Source organism: Oenanthe melanoleuca, chromosome 9, assembly GCF_029582105.1.
Source record: "Oenanthe melanoleuca isolate GR-GAL-2019-014 chromosome 9, OMel1.0, whole genome shotgun sequence".
Taxonomy (NCBI): Eukaryota; Metazoa; Chordata; class Aves; order Passeriformes; family Muscicapidae; genus Oenanthe; species Oenanthe melanoleuca.
The window spans coordinates 4,662,172-4,681,766 of record NC_079343.1 but is presented as its reverse complement, the minus strand read 5'-3'; the positions used below and the strand labels follow the sequence as shown (position 1 = coordinate 4,681,766).

Here is a 19,595-nt window from a genome sequence, read left to right as displayed (position 1 = left end):
GCAGGGGCAGATTGAGGCTCTCCAGAGCTGGAGGGAAGGGATGCACCAGCAAGGACAGGTCAAGGAGCAGGAAAAAGGACCAGGATGTCAGGGATCAGCTCTGAGGGGGATGTTTTTTCCTCCTTCAGCACAGTGCCACCTCCCACCATTGCCCCATCCCATCCAGACCTGCTTTCCCCAGCAGCTGGAGAAAAATTTTGGAGGAGACTGACACAGGAAGGAAAGGAGGGAAGAATTACAACAAGACCTTGAGCACCAAGGGGATGGAAATGAAGGTGACTTCAAAATTTCCAAACCAGCCAGGGGATGGAAATGAAGGTGACTTCAAAATTTCCAAACCAGCCAGTGACCCTCAGTCTGGCTGGTGCTGGGCAGGCTGAGGAGGGGGGACAGACAGACAGACACTTGCCTGGAGGTCTCTGCTTCCAGAAGTCCTCACACACCCACCAGATAATGGATGATGGAGGAGAGAAATGCCTTATACCAATTAATTCCCAAAGTGTAATTAACATCTTGGTCTGCTCCTTGTGATTCCCAACTGCTAATGAAGCACAGCACCACTTTAATTCCTGCTACACCACACCATCTTCTCATTAAATCCAGGAGCAGGTTCCATCACATTTCCCTTAGAGGGAAACAGGGAAAGAGAGAGAAATGGAGCAGGATTTGTCTCAATGAAATATGATATATTAGAGTTTGCTGGATAAAGAAAGTCAGGATGGGGGGAGGGCACAGAATGGGGAATTTTGTAGGTGTGCACACGGGCATCTGGATATTCTCTCTCCCCACGACCTCCTTACACCCCATCCATCAGCCTGGGGTTGGCTTATTCCAAGCAGCAGAGCCTTTGCTCGTGTCTAACAGGCCCACTGGACACAATCTGCATGCCAATTACTGGAGCAGACCCCCTGATACTGGGAAATGGAAATTAGCTGTCAAGGAAAAACCAGCATCAGCACGGCTGGGCTTGCATTGCTGCACTCCCCGCTCATCTCCACAGGCTCCCTGCTCCTTGTGCTGCTGTGGCAAGGGAAAAATGGAAAAAGTCATCTGGAATAACAATAAAATTAAAAACTAATGATAGAAAAAACACCCAAGTAGCAGTTTATTGTTATTTGTGTCGGTTGCAAATGCTGAGGACACAACATTCACCCAAGGGAAAGAGCCTGGAGGACAAGGAGAAAGGGTAAGACTTGGAATAATTGGCAGGACATGGGAAAATGTCACCTTAAGGGCAAAGCAGATCCAGGTCTGGCTCCTCCAGTGCTCTGGGGTGGATGCATACCAGCAGCCACAGAGCTGGAGCATCCCAAACCCATCCAGTGCAAGGCATGTGGGATGGGGACAGGGTGACATTCCCCAAAATCAGGGTGGGAGATGGCTGGAAATGCACAGGGTGGAGCTTGCCTACCTACAGGAGATTTTCCATCCACAACAGGGTCAGCAGCAGGCTCACTGTCAAAAAAACCAAGAGCCAGGCTGTGCTCGAGCTGCTGCCCTTGGAGAGCTTTGCCAGGAGCCAGGGGGGAAAAGGGAGCAGGAGCTGAGGGCTGGTTAGTCCTGGAGACATAGTATGGGGGGAAATACAGTGAAACCCAACCATGCTGCTGGATCATCAGCATCCTGCTGGTCTGTGATGGAGAGGAGTGGAGGAGGGATAGGAGTGGGTGAAGATGCATCACCCTTTGCAGGGAAAGGCTGGAATGGGGCAGGGAGGGACAGCAGGGAGAGGAGGGAGAGGAAGAAGGAAAAGGCGACTCTTCACCTCATTTTTGTGCTGGGGGAAGTCCAGGGGGCTGGAGCTGCCCCCTTTCCCCACCGGCAGCAGCTTTCCCGGGAGGTGGCAGTCCCGTGGCTCGACCAGCATCGCTCTGGCTCTCTGCTCTGTAATAACCTCATACATCAACGGGAGGAGACTGCAGGGCACGGCTGGGAGGGCTCTGCTTTGTCCCCAAGCCCCTCGGCTCCGTGTGCGAGCTGCTGCAGGTCCCCGGGGGTCTCAGGGGAAGAGTGCCCAGCCATCAGTTATTCGTGCCCGGGAGGCTGTGCCTGGGACCTGCCCCTCCTCCGGCAGCACCGGGCAAAATGGGATGTTCCTGGTGGCTAACTGGGCTAACTGGGAGCCCAGGTGTGCAAGGAGCTCTTCCTGCCCTTCAGGATTGAGAGGAAAGTCGGATTTTTCTTTACAAATAAGCTGTGGGTCTGCTGGTAGGTAAAGTCAGTACTGAGAGATAAACAATGAGATGGATTCCACTGATTGATGAATGGGAAAAGATGTTTGCCTTTACAAACAAACTGTAGGTACACAGGTAAATGAAACTGGATATTGGAAGATGAAAGAAGCAATGGGGAAAAACCATGAATTCTATAAGAATTAAAAATTAAAAGGGAGGGTTATACATTAGAGGGGAATCTCAGGTATCAGGTGTTCTGGGAAGTCTGTGCCTCTCAAGTACCTCAGCCAGTGGGGAAAGAGAGGGAAATGTGGCCAGGTAATTAGGATAAAAGGAGGCTGCGTCCTCCAAAAATCTGAGAGATCCCAGGGGAATGCCCCATGGCCTCTCCCTTTACTCGACTAAAGCAGAAAGGACTCCTCTGTCTCCGTTTTGGACATAAACCTCTGGTGTTTGTGGATTAATTTTCCTGGCAGGACCACCCAGCAGCCCCCTCCCAGAGGCACTCACCGCCTCTATCCCACACCCAGCCCTGCTTCCAGCGGTGCCCAGCCCCAGTTTAAGCAGCGGGATCCCTCGCTCACACTGGGCTGCCAGGCTCCCCAGCACTCGGGATGGCTTTTCCTACAGGAGCAGCGGGGATGAGGATGGGGACAGGGGATGTTTCACGCAGAGAAAGCACCGCTCCACCCCATCTCCCCCCGGCACGCAAACCCCGGGAATAAGCAGGACCAGGCGGAGCTGAGCGAGTCAGTTGCTTTATTGGGGGGGTGTGTCAGCCCTGTGGCGGGGCTGGTCACTCGGAGATGCTGCGGAAGGACTGGACGGCGGGGCTGGCCGCGCCCCACTCCACGGGCTTGCGGTACTCCCCCTTGGGCAGCACGTACTGCCGGCCCCGGTAGTTGGGGTGCTCGTAGAACACCCAGACGCCCTCCAGCACCCTGCAGGCGTGCACCTCACGCATGTGCCACTCCTCCATGATGGAGGGGCAGTCTTCGGTGGCTTCGAACATCTGCCCGCCAAAATCTCCCTTCTCGAACACCTGGATGTGGCCTCGGCCTCCGCTCGGCTGGAAAAAAAAAAAAAAAAAATTAAAAATAAAATCATAGAGTCGTGGAATGGTTTGGGTTGGAAGGGATTTAAAGCTCATTCAGTTCTACCTCCCACAGGTTCATCCAAGCCCCATCTAACCCAGCCTTGGACATTTGGGGCAGCCACAGCTTCTCTGGTGACTTTACCAGAGCGTGGGATGGAGCTCTGATATATCCCAGCTCGGACACAGGGGCAGAGTTAGCACCAGGACAGGGCTGGAATCTCACATCAGCCTCCAAAAGCACAGGGAGAAGCAGCTGGGGCAGACTGAACAGAGCATCAGGTGCAGAGCAGCTCCAGCTCACACCCCACCGTGGGGAGGAAGGCAGGGTAAGGATGGGTCAGCAGCACCAGGATTGCTCCATGTGAGCATCAGAGAGCCAGACCCCCTCCTGTGGTCTCTGCTCTGGGCTGGGAGGACTTTAATGAGCTGCTGGCTCTGTGCTGCTGTGGAGATACCAGGTGGATGTGCAGGATAAGGCTCCCACATTTTGTCCAGGTGGAGGAAGCTGTGCTGCTCTTACATCTCACTCCATGTCTTAAGCCAGATCAGTGATCTGAACGGGCTGGACACTCCCCCTGCTCCATGAAAAGGGATTTAGACCCAGCTCAAACAGGCTCAGAGAGGAGTTAGATTCCCAGAAAACCAAAACTCATTCTCAGTTTTTTTGTGGGATCTGCTCCATGGAGTGGGAATTCACAGCTGTGCTCCAAGCCAGCAACCCGTGGATCACCAATCTGCCCCACTAGTGGCAAAACCTCAGCAGGAGCAGCAGCACCAATCCACACTTCATCCACAGTTTTAAAGGATGCTTCTCCCCACAGGCTTCCTAAAAGGATCATTCCCTCTGTTCCCTTCTCCCCATCATCAGTCAGGAGGGGATGAGCACACCTCCTGTGCTCTCCTAATACCAGGAGGCACCAGGCTGCTCCAAGGAGGGCTCCAGGCATCCCTCCTGCTTCTGGGCACTCCAGGGCTTGGTCTCCCCATGCCCAGAGGGGTTTGGTGACAAAGATTCAGTCCCCTGTATCAGAAGGGAGTCCTGGCTTGCTAGAGAGGAAACTGCCCCTCATTCCAAATGTTCCTGCAAAACCTACATTCCACTGTTGGATCAGTTGGTTACACACCAGAGAAAAGGTGAGGGGCAAGCTTTGAAGCTCTGAAATCCCTAAAGGAACATGCTGATGCAAACCACACTGCTGCTCCTATGAAAACTCACCCACCCTCCAAGGGATCTGCTTTTTCCCACTGCAATCCAGACTGGGAGAGATTCACCTTGTCCCCACACCACACACCCTGCTGCTCCCAGAGCAAAGCCCCTCTGTGGCTCCCCAGGATGATGAGCACCGTGCCCCACCCTCCCAGGCTGTGTGACAGGACAGCATCCCCTGCACGGGGTGACACCTACGATCTGGATGTACTTGCAGGAGCCCAGGCGGTCGTTGAGGCCCATCCAGTGGTGGTAGTCGGGGTACTCCCCGTGGGTCAGCACGTACATGTTGCCAGCGTAGTTGGGCCTCTCGTAGGCCACCCAGGTGCCCCCATCCACGCGGATGGAGTTGCAGCGGCTCAGGTAGCTGTGGAAATCGGGGCAGTCGCTGTCGCACTCGTAGTAGCGGCCCAGGAAGTTCTTGTCTTCATAGAAGGTGACCTGAAATGAGAAGAGACAGGGGAAGTTGTTCATCCAGCCACATCATGGCAGGAAATGTCTAAAAGCAGAGCCCTCCAGATATCAGGAATCACCAAGGACCAACTGCAGTCAGTCACACTAATTCACCTCTCTGGCCCCAGTGCCTCCAGCTGCCACCAGTGTTCTGCCCTACCCAGACCTTTGTTCTGTCCCAGTCCAGCCCCACACTCCCACAGAGAAGTCCCTGTCCTTTTTCCAGCAGAACACTATGAAAACAATTCCCTCCCGCCTTCTCTAGATCAGCAGTTACTAAATCATGGTCAGAGAGCTACAAGAAGCCAATGGAATGCATAAAGCAGGTTTCTGGGGACATGGGTGGGTAGTTGCATTTGATGCCTTTAGAGGGCTTTTCCAGCCTTCATGATTCCATGATTTCCTTTAGATTGACTCACCAAGAGTTTGCAGCGAGATCTTTACCAGTGGAGAAGTCACTTTCCTCCCAGGTCACGTCTTCCAGCCCATCCTTGTTCCCACTTGAACAACCCAAAACTTCCTTTCTCAAAACTCACTGCCCAAAGGTGGACATTCCACAAGCTTTGCCCATGCCAGGAGAAACTAAGGGAGAATTCCATGTGCATGGTGGGTAGCAGTTTTATGGATATCCAAGGATTATATTTGCAGCTGACTTGTTCTGCTTTGGTTGCTGCAAGTCCACAAAACCTCTGACAAATTCACAATCCATCATTTCCCCACATTTCTTTCTCAAGAGCTGCTCTACAGCCAGGCTGCTGGCCCCAAAGCACTTCTTCCTTGATCACAACCTGGCTTGAAATGGGAGCTGATGAGTGAATCCCATTCCTCCCACCAGAGGCATCACCCACCCAGCCAGCCTTGGAGAGGAGACCCAGCTTTCCTCAAAAATCCCTCTGTGGAAATATTGCCAAGCCCTAGACCAGACCAGTCCTTTCTCCAGCCCCATTTTTAGGTCCTCCCAGGTGACAACTACTTATCAAACATTGCTCTTCTCCAAGAGGACTCCCAAACCATCATGTCTATCTTGACCACATCCCTTGCTTGCTCACAACACCACTTGGTCTAGAGAGAATCTTTCTGGCCACACCCAACATGTAGTGTTCCAAAATCCATTTTTCCCATTTTTTCCCCCATAGTTTGACTATTAAGATACATCCTCACCAGCTGTACTACACCTACAGTGCTTTGTATGGATGCAACCTCCCTGCTCTTAAAAAATCAATGTTTCAACCCAAATCCAGAACAACTCACTCACTTTTTATTTTTAATAACTTGTTTTGTGCTAAAAATTAAATTAGCCAGAGTTTTCCTGGAGGTGGTTGCTCAGTTTGTCCCACCAGCCTGACCAAGGGATCTGCGGAGTCAGACTGATCATGCCAGAGGATTCATGCTCTTGATTTTTGTGGCCTGTTATTTAACATTTATTAGGATAATGTTATTTTCCTCTTAATTTCAAGGACTGATCTGCCATCATGAAAGGTGCACACAAAACAACCTGTCTCCTAACATCCTAAGCAAACTCTTCCCACCTTCAGCAGAGAGCTGGGAATCACTCTGACCTTTCCAGCAGTGAAAAAAGGCTGTGAAAGGAGAGCACTGAAATGTTTTCCTGTTTTCCCACTCTTGGCCAGTTAACCATGCTGGCCAGGTCTTCCTGCTGCCTTTTACAGATCCTGCTTCTGGATCATTATCCCTAAAGGTATCACCCAAAAACCTGCCAGCCTGACTCGAAGGCAGCACTGAAAGCTCTGCTGGCTGAGTTTGGCAGTCATGCAGCACCAGTCACCCTCTTCTTGAAGTGTGGATCTGCTTTATGGGCAGAAGAAACCTGGAAGAGCTCAAGGCCAGGTTGGATGGGGCTTTGAGCAACCTGGGATAGTGGAAGGTGTCCCTGCCCATGGAAGGGCTGGAACTGGATGGGCTTCAAGGTCCTTTCCAACCCAAACCACTCTGGGATTCAGAGTTCCTTCCCCACCCAGCCTTACACAATCAAAATGGAGCAAAGCTTCCTGATGTTTCCAGGGGGGCATTTTGCCTGTACTTACAAAACCACAAAGCCAAAGAAATCCAAAGGTACATTAAGGATATGGCTGTTCCTATAGAACTGTGTCCAACCAAAGTGCTGCTCTTGGTCTAATCTCAGAATTTAAGGGATCCTGCCCACCCATTCTCTAGCACAGCCCTTCAGACACACCCTCAGCTCATTTCAGACCTTCTCTCCCCACCTTTCCTGCATAGATTTGGGCACCAACAGAGTAGCTTAATGTTTTCACCCATAAAATAATTACAGATTCCAAGTCCAGATTTGCAGCCTTGTTGCTGTCCCCTCTCACTTGCAGGGAATTCACCCTCCTTCAGCCAAACCCTCCAGGAGCTCTGCTCCCAGCACTCCCCTGTTAACCTCTCCCTGCCCAAACCTTGCCTTTTGGGGTTTACAGGCACATACCACGTTTGCCAGAGCAGATCTTCCTTGCAGGAATGTAAAACTCTCACTTTAGTCACCTAACCTGAGTTACCGCATATTTCTTTTCAACATAAGCTTAGCTAGAAAAAAACTCATAAAAAATATCCAGTAGTGCCTCCTCTGTCAGCAGTGATCCCTTTCCAGGGCGGATCACTCACCAGGATTGTGAGAAATTGTTTAAATCCCTACATTGCCCTTTTCTTCTCCCTGGAATGTGCTAAACAAGAGCACAGCACAGAGAAACAGGAGATAACTCCTCCTGACCATCTTGCTGCCCCACAGCAGCAATATTCCCCGTGCTACACAGCTTTTGGCAGGGGAAAGGCAGAATGTGCTCAAGGCTTTCCAAGCTGACAGGAGACACAAGGATGGAGCTGTTGTAACTCCCCAGCACCTTTCTCAGGCTCAGGTACAGAAAGTTTGCACGTGGGATCTGGGAGCCACCAGCACATCCTCCTCGGCTTCCCAGAGCAGCAGCCCAGCCCCTGAGAGCCACGGAGCTGAAGGACATGGAAGAGCCATGGCATTGCCCAGTGCCTCCAAAGCCCTGGGTCTCACAGCCTCCACAGGCTGAAAGGAACCCAGCCCAAAACCAAACCCAGATGAAGCTGTCCCTGCAGCCCCACAGAGTGTTTGACATTCCATAAAGGACACTGGCCGGATTCCTCACCCTTCTTTCCTTTCCCAGCTGTTTCTCCCTGCCCAGTCCCAGACCCAGCACAAGTTCTGTGGGATCAAACAGCTCAGCTCTGCTAAAGCCAAGCCTGAGGAGCTGGATCCCCACCTGAGATGCACTCCAGCTGAAGCTGGGCTTCCCAACCTACCTCCTTCTCCAAATTTTCATCCCTGCCGATTGCACCGAATCCCGGCAGTGTGCATCCCTCAGGGAGCACTGTTCCCTTCGGTGCCATGGCCATCATCCTGGACTCCTTCTGTCTCAGCACAGCAAAGGGATGTGGCAGCTCTGCTGTCCCAAAGCTCCAAGGGAGCCCTCCGTGAGACTGCACTCTGCAAGCACAGCCATTCCCAGCCCCCTCCACCCCGATTTACAAGGCATCAGACCCTGCTCATTTAGATTTAGAACCATTCCAAAATGCCTCCTCACCAGTCACTGTGCTTGACTCCATCCTCTGGCAGAGCCACACCTAGAGGAACCAGCCAAAAGCTGGGAAAATCCTTGGGAGGGCTCAGCTCCAGCTTCCCTCCACGTGAGGAGGGATTTCAAGCATATCCCCCATCCCACACCCTAACAAAGAAAACAAAGTTTCCCCACAATTCATCCCTGTGAAATTGTGCACTTTTAGCCAAAATCATGAATACACTGCAAATAAACTTACCTTGGTTCCAGCTCTGGACATTTTCCGTTCCAGCCAAGCTCCCCTGTGCCGGAGGAACGTCAGCAGCTGTTACAAACAGCCAGGATCCGAGGTGCCCTTTTTATAACGGGCTTGTTTTAAACCAGACAGCCGCTTTGTCATGAGAATGGGATCCAAAAATTGAGTCAGTGATTCTGAGGCTATAGCCGATTTCCAGAAAAGCAAACAGGATTATGGAATAAAGGAAGGCTTCGCCATCCTCCCTTTGTTACCGTTTGCTGAGTCAGAACACCAAAACTCTGCCAAATGCACTCAAAACACGCAGCCCCCCTGCCAAGCCCGGGAGGACGGGTGGTAATTTGGCTGCTCCCTCCCTTCCAAGCTTGTTAAACAAGAAGGAATCCTCCTTGGCTCTTAGAGACCCACCCCATTTGTAAGGAGAGCACATGATATTCATCAGGGCATGTCCCAGTGCAGTGAAGGATGCAGTTAAGGAACGATAAACAAGTGCTCAGAGCAGACACCAGAGGCTTGCAAAGACCAGATCTGCATTGAAAGCTCTCAATGGAAACATCTGTGCAGCAAAGAGGCTGCAGATTTTCCTGGGACACCCTCAGCTGGAGCTACACTGCTCCAAACACCTCCTGAGAGAGAAGGAAAGGATGTGTGGCCACCACCCCACTCCCAACAAAATGAGTGATTTCACACATCAAACGATGCTCAGATCTCTGGCTGTCTCTGCAAGTGTCACAAGTCCAACTCCCAGCTCTCAGCCCAGCACCTGAGGTTGGAGCAGGTTTTTCCCTTCGGCCACACTGCAGCCCTCGGAGCGGGGAGGCCGAGGATCACCGGCTTCCACAGCCACCCCCCCGCCAGTGCATTATGAAAAACCACCTCTGCAGCTATTCAGTGCCCCAGCCCAAAGGCTTAGTGAGACAAAGGGACACGAATTTGGCACAGCAGCGCCCGAAACACGCAGCCCCTCTTTCAAATCTGTCAGGACAAGCACTCTTGCAACAGCAGCTCTGTAAATGCAGGCAGATGGGAGAGCCCGGGGCACACACACTCAGCAGCTGCTCCTCTTCCCATTTTAGGAGCCTTGAAGCACCCAGAGCTGTGGCTCTCACTGAGGCCACTTGGATTGATTTCATTTTTAATTCCTGAAGATCAGAGTCCAAGCACAAGCTGGGTTCTATCAGCAGGTTCACAGCTCAAAGCTGTGGTCACTTTGCACATCCCTCCTTTGGAGGTTGGTTAAATACAATAAACTCATCTTACAGAAATAGAATAAATATAACAAACTCACCTCACCTGCCTGCCCAGGAGCCAAGGGAGACCTTCAGAGGAATTCTGAGGCTGTGCAGCCTCCAGAGCACAGTGCCTTCCCCTCACTCTCAGCTTGGATGGCTCTTCCCTAGGCACCACCAGCTGCTGCCTCCACTCATCCATGCAATGCCTTTGCCTATTTTCCAAGCTTATTTAGGTGCTCAGCTATGAGCACGTCCCCAAACACACCCCACCAGCACACAAGAATGGAGCTTATTCAAGCTGATAATCTTTATGAAAATTATGAGAGATAGGAATAGGGCTTGTACCCAAACCTCATGCCAGGGCAGCCTTCAAAACCTTCAGCTCCATGGCTGAAGTTTACAGGAGTTTTACTTTCAGCTTGGCAGGACTTATATATATTATTTTTTTTTTCCCCCTTTTCTCATAAATTAGAAGCTTCTCTCTCTGACAGCTTCACTTTTCATTAATATAAAGAATATGTCTCTCCAAGACCAACTGTTCAGGTAAAACCCCTTCCCCAAGACATGTGCCAGGTTTATCCAACAGTCTGGTTTATTGACATTTGTCAAAACGATGCAACTATATACAAAGATTAATCTTCAAAAAGTGCTATCTTCATATAAAAAAGCCCTGTTGGATTTAATTAATAAAAAAATTAAACATTTCTTCTTCACATTTATAAAAACAGCACCACTTGTTTGTACCATGAGGATGCAGGTGATGCCCAGAGCCTGCATCCAGCTTTGTCCCAGGGAACCTGGTGTGCTGGATTCTAACTGGGGTGAAGCTCTGAACAAGGCACACTTCATCTTCCCCCAGTGCCAGGCACCTCTCAGACACCAGCAGGATGGCTGCAGCACATTCCTGGGAAGGCAGGAATCCTACAGGAGCTGGGCAGTCCAATCCACACCAGGGCTGGGTGTCAGATCCAATGGGTGCAGGTGGGATGGCCACAAAGTCTTCATGAGAACTGGGCTGAGGGCATCACTGCCTGCTCCCAGAGCTCTAGAGCAAAATAAAATGAGACAATTTTATTTCTAATACCAGCAAAGAAAAAGGAGTTCAAAGGCTAAATCAAAAATAAAACTATTTTCTAATGGTTTGAAAGATGCCATGGCAGAAGAACACAAAGTGCAGGTTTCCAGCTCCTAAACCACTTCTGCTTGAGAAGAGTGGGAATTATCCAAAGTCTCATTTTAAGAATTACCCAAAGTCTCACTCAACTCTCTTTAGCAAAGAGATGGGTAGACATCAGTACAGTTTCTTTGAAAGAGCAGCTATTCCAATCACTTTTATATCACATTATGTGCAATATGCACATCTGCCTTACAGATGCCTCCAACAAATCAAACTTGACAACAAGGCACTGCTGAGGACACAGATTGCAGCTGAAAATGGATTTTCACAGGAAAGTAAGAACTAAACCCAAATGCCAAGCTCTTGTGAGAACACTTACTCAACAGGCTCCTGCTTTTCCTACCTCTGCCTTGCCTGTGCACACAAACATGGGACAATTCTTGGGGGGAGAGAAGAAGGAAGAGGAGGAGGCCTTTTACTCACCTCCCTTTGCTTCTGCTGCCCAGGAATGTTGTCCTGCCCAGGAATGTCACCCTGCTGCCTGCTTGGAGCCCGTGGCAGGAGGGACCAGGCTGTCCAGCTGCTGCCGGTTCCCTGTCTGAACCAGCCACTCATAGAATTTGTTTTCTACCACTGACTGGAACTGTTTCCTCTCAGCCCTGAAACAGAAACATCAGCAGGGAAATATGGAAAAAAATCACATTTATTTAAAGTACTAGTTATCAGGAAGAGCCAAGCTTGGTTCCTGAATCTTGCAGAGACAACCAGAAAAAGCTTTAACCAAGTGAATGTGATGATAATGAAACCCCAAAGGCAGAACCTGGAGGAGTTGGAGAAGTCACACAAAATTCCCCATCCCACCCTGCTCCAGAGCTGCCTCCCCTTTACCCTCAGGGAAAGCAGAAAAACTGTCTGAAAAGGGAGAAAAGCAATATTAGCAATCAGTACTTAAACACTAAAGACATGAAATTCTGTTCTGACAGCACCAGAGAGTTTGGAGATCAGGGAAAAAATGCACCTATAAACACACCTCACATAATTCTTGCTCATTGAACTTTTGAGGTATTTTAGGCAACCCCAGCAGGGTGGGCCACTCAGCTCAGGCTAACTGGCACTGGTCAGATGCACAAAAGCATCTCCAGAACAGCATCCCAGCACTCTGGGATCAGCCCACATCTGATATTTCTTAAGCCAAAGGTGGCACAGGTCTTGAGTAGCTCCTGATGGACTTCTTCAAGGAGTTCACACAATTCATTTCTGAACAAAAATGGAACATGAACATTTTTCAGTATTCTGGAGATTTTATGTGAGTTTGCTTTGAACCCATTCCTAATTTGATGTGCTGACCCCATTCTGTACTGAGAAAAGCAGGAAACCAGCTCCAGGGGAGACCACAAAGCTGATCACAGGGATAGAGCACCCCTCCTCTAAGGAAAGGCTGAGAGATTTGGAATTGTTCAGCCTGGAGAAGAAAAGCTTTGGGGTGAAATCATTGTGGCCCTCCAGTACCTGAAGGAGCTACAAAAAAACATGGAGAGAGACTCTTTCCAAGAGCCTGCAGTGACAGCACAAGGGGGAATGGCTTCAAACTGCCAGAGAGCAGGGTCAGATGGGATATTGGGAAGGAATTCCTCCCTGTCAGGGTGTTGAGGCCCTGAGATAAAGTGCCCAGCGAAGCTGTGGCTGCCCCTGGATCCCTGGAAGTGTCCAAGGTCAGGCTGGACAGGGCTTGGATCAACCTGGGATAGAGGAAGGTGTCCCTGCCCATGGCAGGGGCTGGGTTTTTAAGGTCCCTTCCAGTTCAGGCCATTCCATTCAGTTTTGTCCCACTCACCCTCAGACAAATGTATCCACATCCTTTTTTCAAGTCAAGGCTGCTGTCTGTATGTTCTCTTCCATTTGAGCCACTCCCCAAAAAGCAGTGTTCTGGGACACAAACTAACCCAAATTCCTCCCCACTGAACACAAAGGCAGCCACTTCTTTCTTCCCTTGTGGATTTATCTTCTCCAAGAGCTTTTTCTCTACCTTGATCTGCTTCTGACCCTGAAAGACTTTCTGTCTGATACGCTCAGAAAATGAATAAACAGGATTTTATGCTTTTGCAAGTTGTTCCTCAAGCTGTCTCCTTGGTCCTGTCTTATGGTGGTTTTACTTTCAGCCTGGCAGGATTTACATTCTTTTTTTTGCCCCACTTTCCTCAATCAGACAACTTCAACTTCTTGAAAGATGTCTTCTTATATCTAACACTCTCTTTCACCTCCCTGCTTGAGCACAGCAGTTTTTTCTTTCTACAAGCCTGATATCCTGTTTGCTCTAAGCTTCCTATTTGTCTACCTCCTTGTTTCCCTGCCTGCAGGAGACAACAGACATTTTCCACTGTCAGCTGCCCAGTTTCTTTTCAACAAGCTTCTAAACTTGCCAGAGTTCCCCCCCACCTTTTATGGAATAAGCAGTGAGCTCTTGCCTCCTCTGACTGCAGCAGATGATGGCAAATCTAAGCACATCATCCCTATTTCCTCACAATTCTTTCACAGGAAGGTGCTGACCAAACACCTTCCCAAAACTGTGGTGGGAAGCAACAGCCCTGGGAGAACAAGAGATGTTTGAAATGGGGTTTTATCCCCATTTTGTGCTTGCCAAGGAAGCTGGGCAGAGGATTGAATCCATGTGATCTGCTCCAGAGAAATTTAAAAGCCATGCCCACAAGGTGAGTGCTGCAATGATCCACATGCCCAGTCCCAGCTCACCTCAGGAAGGGCTGGGACAGCCATTTCCAGCTTCAATCCCAAGGTGAAGGTTGGGCTAACAGGGACCCCAGGCAGCTCAGGGTGCACACCCAGCCCTGGCCCAATCCACTGCCAGGGTGGATCCCCCACCTTGGCACTATCTGGGAATGCTTTTCCTGGAGTCTCACAACCATGAGAAAGCACCTCCTCAGGAGCAGCAGGAGCAAGGGAGGGGATTGTCCCCCTTCACTCCACTTGGTGAGGCCCCACCTGCAGAGCTGCCTTCAGCTCTGGGATACCCAGCATAAAGTATCCTTGTACAATAAGGTATAAGGTACAAGGATGAACCACTGTTGGAATCCAGAGAGGCCACAGAGGTGTGCTAGGGGCTGGAGCACCTCTGCTCTGGAGCCAGGCTGGGAGAGCTGGGGATGTTCACCCAGAGAAGGCTCCAGGGAGACCTCAGAGCCCCTTCCAGTGCCCAAAGGAGATCCAGAAGAGCTGGAGAGGGACTATGGACAAGGGATGGAAGGACAGATAAGGGGGAATGGCTTCCCACTGCCAGAGGGCATGGATGGATGGGATGTTGGGAAGAAATTCTTCCCTCTGAGAGTGGTGAGGCCTGGCACAGGTTGCCCAGAGAAGCTGCCCCATCCCTGAACTGTTCAAGGCCAGATTGGACAGAGACTGGAACAGCCTGGTACAGTGGAAGGTGTTCCACAGCAGGGAGTGGAACAGGATGAGCTTTATGGTCCCTTCCAACCCAAAAAATTTTGGGATTCTACAACTCAGATCTATGCCTATGAGCATTACTCTTCTCACCTCACCAAACAGAACCCCAGAATTGCTAATTACTAATGCTCTAGGACTGGCCTGCAAGACATGGCTCACACAGCCCAACCCATCCTTCCAGGATTTCTGTGGAAGCCCATCCAAGAGCCCTCTGTCCACGTGCCCTTCCTGGGGGGCACTCACCTGCTCAGCCCTGCCTCCTTCACCATGCGCTGCCACACCTGCACCTTCTGCTCCCGCTGGCTCAGCACCTCCTGGTACTCCTGGGGGAGCCCCCCTGGGGTCTCTGTGGTGTCTCCTTCCATCTTGAAGGGAATCACAAAGGTGTAGAAGTCTGAGGGGGGCAGCAGCCGGAAGACGCTCGTGTCACCGCTGTCCCTGCACACCAGCATGGGGCTGTCCCAGTAGTTTGGCAGAGTGGCCAAGCCCACCTGAGCCATGTGGTCCTCCAGCATGGGATAATGGGTGTGGAAAGGGGCAAAGCTGACTGCCTGGTTCCCTGAGAGGATGAGGGGCTGCGTGGGTGTGAGCGTGTGGAAAGTGCAGCCGCTGGTGGACGAAAGGGACAAGCGATGGCAAACCACCATGACCTTGATGTTGTCACAGCTCTGCACGTGGACTGACATCTCCACAGGGCCCAGGACAAAGGTGCTGTTCCTGCACTTCTCGATGGTCACAGATCTGCCAAAGAAATACAGAAGCATTAGGGCTGGAAGGTGTGGGGAGATGGTTTGTAAGGATAGTGCAGAAGGCAATTTTCCTCAATGGGTTACAGCTGTACTGATTGCTGAGGAGTGGGGACAGCCTTGCTGCCCAGTGAGGATGGGTGTTATAAAAGAGTGGGCTAGCTAGAAAATTGTAAATGCAGCTGGAGCTTGAGATCCAGAGTCTGCTGGCTGTGCTGTGAAGAGGAAGGGATGTGTGGTCCTGCAAGGGACAGACAAGGTAAGAAGATGCTGTGTGAGGGACAGACAGGGTTGGGTGGCTGGATCAGGGACAGGTTGGAGTTAGCCAGTCATGCAGAAGGAAGAAGAAAACTTGCAGAGAGAAGGAAGGAGTCAATGCTGTGTGGAGCTGCCTGTAAGAAAAGGAATCAGAGTTGTCTGAGAGAAGCCCACTGAAAGAAAGCATAAAAAGCTGTTAATTAAAGACTGATGATGGTGTCAGTCCAGTCTGTCTCAACATAACTGCAGCAGGAAGGAACCTCCATCAAGTCCAAGGCAAGGTCACCTGCAGCAGGTGACACAGGAACATGTCCAGGTGGGTTTGGAATGTCCCCATGTTCTCCCTGGGCAGCTGCTGCAGTGCTCTGCCACCCTCAGTGGAAGGAAGCTCTTCCTCATGTTCAGGTGAAACTTGCTGTGTTTTAGCTTATGGCCATTGCTCCTTATCCTGTCACTGGCACCACCCTCTGGCACCCCCTGGAGATCTCTATGGATCAATGGGGTCCTCTCCAGACTAACCAGGCCCAGCTCCCTCAGCCTTTCCTTGTCAGGGAGATGCTCCAGTCCTTTCATCATCTCTGTACCATCCACTGGACCCTCTCAGGGGCTCCTTGTCCCTCCTGTGGAACCCAGATCTGAACACAGCCTCACAGGGCTGAGCAGAGGGGTAAGATCAATCCCTGACCTACTGGGAATGCTGCTCCTAATGCCCCCCAGGATCCCACTGGCCTCAGGGCCCCCAGGACACACTCCTGGTCAGCCAGGAGCCCAGCTGTGCCCCAGCAGACCCCAGACTCACCGCAGAGGGGACAGGAGGTAGATGAAGGACTCGCTGCAGCGATGGATTCTGATGTGAGCCCCCACCAGAGTGTCTGAGCTCTTGGCCAGGGTCTGCCTGTACACCTGGCTCATGATCACCATGGGGGACACCTCTGGCACCACCCTGGCACTGCAGGCAATCTTGGCTCTCCTGCTCGTTCCTTCCACTGCAAAACAAAGCCCACAAAAGTTCTGGGTCCAGCAATCCCTCAGGAAAATAATCAGCCCCAAAGTTTAAGGGATGGTACTTCCCACAGCAGTCACACCACCCTTGATGCCTCCTGGGCATCAGCAGCACAAGGCACCAGAAATCTCAGAAACTGAGAGATACTGAAGGACCAAAACCACTTCAAGATTACTTAGGGGCAATCAGAGCCTCCCACAACCTCCAGCCAGCAAAGAATCTCAGGTTCCACAAGCCTGTTCCTGAACACAAGACTCAGCTTAGCAAGAAGATCCTGAGGGCAAGTTTTAAGCAGGAATTGTGTGTTTTAAAAGGGAAATGCTCCCTCTAGGACACAATCCTTAAGCCCATCTTTCTAACCCACTACCCCTCTTACAATCATGCAGTCAGAGAAACAAAACACTGAGTTAAACTACTTATCATAAGAGAGAAAAGTGTCTTTGTTCCACTGCCATGTCCCTGAAGGAGAGGGGCTGGACTGGGGACAAGAAAACCTAGACCAGGTCCCACCCCACTGCCAGATCCCTGGTCAGCAACAGAAGCCAAGTTCCCATTTCTGGGTTTGGTTTTGTTTTTTTTTTCCTAAATTTTATTTCTAATACTTATATATATATATATATGTATATATAAGTATTTCTGCATTTCTAAATTTATTTCTGTGTTTTTCACTTTGTTTTTCATTCCTCTATGCTTTTGTACTTCTATTTATACATGTTTCTACATTCCTGTATACTTCTGCTTCTGTTTTTCCACACTCCTACTTACCACACTTCTGTAAACTTCTATGTATTTTTATTTTGCTCACATATTCCCCTTTCCCACTGCATATTCCCATTTCCTCCATATTTCTGCCTTCCTTTTCTTTCATTTCCCCCCATTTCCCCCATATTTCTGCCTTCCTAAGAACAACTTCCCAGCAGTTTTTCCCACCTTGCTGTGCCCATGCCAGCTTCTTCCCAGCTTTGAGGCAGACAGTCATTCCCAAGGGATTGGGGGTGAGGGAGGAGCGCAGCCAGCTCTCCAGCTTGGGCAGGGAGAAGGCTCTGGTCACCTTGGAATAGCCATTGTGGCCATGGCAGGGCTGCCTGAGGGCCAGCTCGTGGAGGGGCAGCACAGTGCCAGAATTGCTGACAGTGCCCTCCAGCAGGAAGCTGAGAGCACACACAGCTTCAAAGGACACCAGGCTGCTGCAGCTGGAATGGGAAGAGGCTGAGAGCTGCTCTGGTTCCAACAGCAGCTCCAACATATCCAAGAGGTGGCTCTGAACAAAGGCAAGGTGCTCCTGGTCGTTCCAGTTCTGGAGGGTCAGGAAAAGATGCAAAGAGGTGAGTTCTTCAAGCTCCATGAACATCATATGTACAAATCCCTGCTTAGAACCCTTCTAGAAGAATGAAAACCACAATCCTGCTCACTCCTGCTGCTCTGCTCTCCCACAGGAAACACACCTCCCCCCAAAAAAATAAAAATTTTATTCCAACTCAAGTACCAAATCTGTCCTTCTAGAGAGCAGCACCAGTTTTCCTACAGTCCTACACAAATCCAGGCCACTGCTGCTGCTGGTATTTAAAGGGAGGAAGCAAATCAATAGCTGACACTCAAGGTCTTGGAGCTGCTCCATTGGAAAATCCCTGCAGCCCAATTCCCTGTTGCCTTCCAGGATAAAAAGCAGAGGAACATTTCTCCACAGCCAGTGCACAAATAAACCAAACCCTCTGAAAGAATCCTTATTCCAAATTCTAAAGCACTCCAGCCCAAAACAAGCAGGAGAATGGAATTCTGGCAGAGCTTCACAAAGCTGAGTTTTGCTGAAGGAACACACAACTGTGATTTCACTTTGTCCTCACCACTTTTGTTCAACATTTCAGGATAAAGTTACTCAGCTCCTATTTTAAATGATTCCTGCTTGCCCCAAACTACTTTTCACCAGCTCATCCTGCCCACAAAAGCACATCTGTGCCAGAACTCCAGAGGCTTGCATGGCCTTACATAGGGCTGCAAATTGTAATCCATTCTCCCACAGAGAGCTGCCCACTGGACACATCCAACTCACTCCTTCCTAAATACCTGGCAGGATACCAAAAGGAAACAGCATTTCCACGTGGCTGATCTACAGCTGAACAACCAACTCCCCTCTCAGAAACAGAAGGTGATGCCAAGGAACCCCCTAGGCTTCAAAACTCCACTGGACCATGGGAAAGGCACCATGAGCATGAGGAGAGTCTCCTGCTTGATTAATAAGCAAAAAGGCTGTTGCTTCTTAAAAAGAGACTTGCCAAGACTCCTAGGGAATACTCAGTCGGCTTTGGACTCCAAGAAAGTCTCATGGAAAACACAACTGAGGAACAGGAATTCTGCAGCTGGACCCTTGCTCACGCTTTGCTAGAGGTGAAACCCTCAGAGGAATAAACCAACCCTGCTCAAGGCAGTTCTGCAGAGCGAGGAACCCCGAGTACCTTATTGCCGCCGGCCGCTTTCCCAGGCAGGCTGGGAGACTTGGTCCTGGGGCTGGGCCACTCGTCCCCGAGCAGAGAGCGCCGCAGGGAGACATTGTGGAGCTGCTGCACGTACAGGAAGAGCAGGAACTGCAGAGTGTCCACGGAGAGCTGCAGAGCAGGGAGAGACAGACAGTCAGGCTGGGCCCTTGGGGCGGGCTGGGGCCCCTGCCCGGGCTCTTACCTTGCTCCGCTCCCGCTCCAGCTCCTCGGCGTTAGCGCAGGCAGCCGCAGCCTCGGCCCAGCGCAGGCGGAGCGGCGGGGCGGGCCCCAGGAGGCCGCGGAAGAGCTCGAAGTAGAGCCAGGCGATGTCGCGGCTCAGCTGCAGCTTCCCGCAGGCGATGTGCCGCCAGCAGGGCCAGCGCAGCCGCGGGAAGCAGCCCTGCTCCGCCCGCGCGCGGGCGTAGGCGGCCGTCTTGCGGAGGTAGTGCGGGGTGAGGCGGGCGGGCGGCGGGGCCGGGAGCGCTCCCACCAGGAACGGCTCCGTGCGCACCCACAGCCGCACCGGCCCCGCCGCCATGGCCGCCGCACTTCCGGGTTCCGCCGCGGGCACCATAGAG

General features: G+C 51.1%; 2 protein-coding genes across 2 annotated transcripts; both read right to left on the bottom strand.

Annotated features, from left to right (window-relative positions):
- Nucleotides 1-2,914: 2,914 nt before the first annotated feature.
- On the bottom strand, nt 2,915-9,115 carry CRYGS (crystallin gamma S). Its single transcript, XM_056499252.1, has 3 exons — nt 8,732-9,115; nt 4,676-4,918; nt 2,915-3,243 (listed from the first exon to the last, which is right to left on the bottom strand). The coding sequence occupies exons 1-3, from the start codon at nt 8,750-8,752 to the stop codon at nt 2,971-2,973; spliced, it is 537 nt and encodes a 178-aa protein (XP_056355227.1). The 5' UTR covers nt 8,753-9,115; the 3' UTR covers nt 2,915-2,970.
- Nucleotides 9,116-10,252: 1,137 nt separating this feature from the next.
- TBCCD1 (TBCC domain containing 1) lies at nt 10,253-19,576 on the bottom strand. Its single transcript, XM_056499249.1, has 7 exons — nt 19,220-19,576; nt 18,997-19,146; nt 17,474-17,840; nt 16,340-16,526; nt 14,780-15,277; nt 11,561-11,736; nt 10,253-11,005 (listed from the first exon to the last, which is right to left on the bottom strand). Exons 1-6 carry the CDS (start codon nt 19,553-19,555, stop codon nt 11,607-11,609), a joined length of 1,668 nt encoding a protein of 555 aa, XP_056355224.1. The 5' UTR covers nt 19,556-19,576; the 3' UTR covers nt 10,253-11,005; nt 11,561-11,606.
- Nucleotides 19,577-19,595: the final 19 nt, after the last annotated feature.

Bases quoted from the DNA above. Each gene is read 5' to 3' on its own strand.
- CRYGS (XM_056499252.1), bottom strand. From the start codon at position 8,752: ATGTCCAGAGCTGGAACCAAG. The intron at 4,919-8,731 runs GTAAGTTTATTT...TTCTCATTTCAG, and splicing joins TGTCCAGAGCTGGAACCAAG to GTCACCTTCTATGAAGACAA. The intron at 3,244-4,675 runs GTAGGTGTCACC...TTTTTTTTCCAG, and splicing joins CCTGCAAGTACATCCAGATC to CCGAGCGGAGGCCGAGGCCA.
- TBCCD1 (XM_056499249.1), bottom strand. From the start codon at position 19,555: ATGGCGGCGGGGCCGGTGCGGCTGTGGGTGCGCACGGAGCCGTTCCTG. The intron at 19,147-19,219 runs GTAAGAGCCCGG...CCTGCTCTGCAG, and splicing joins TGGAGCGGGAGCGGAGCAAG to CTCTCCGTGGACACTCTGCA. The intron at 11,737-14,779 runs GTGAGTGCCCCC...TTTCTGTTTCAG, and splicing joins AAGGAGGCAGGGCTGAGCAG to GGCTGAGAGGAAACAGTTCC.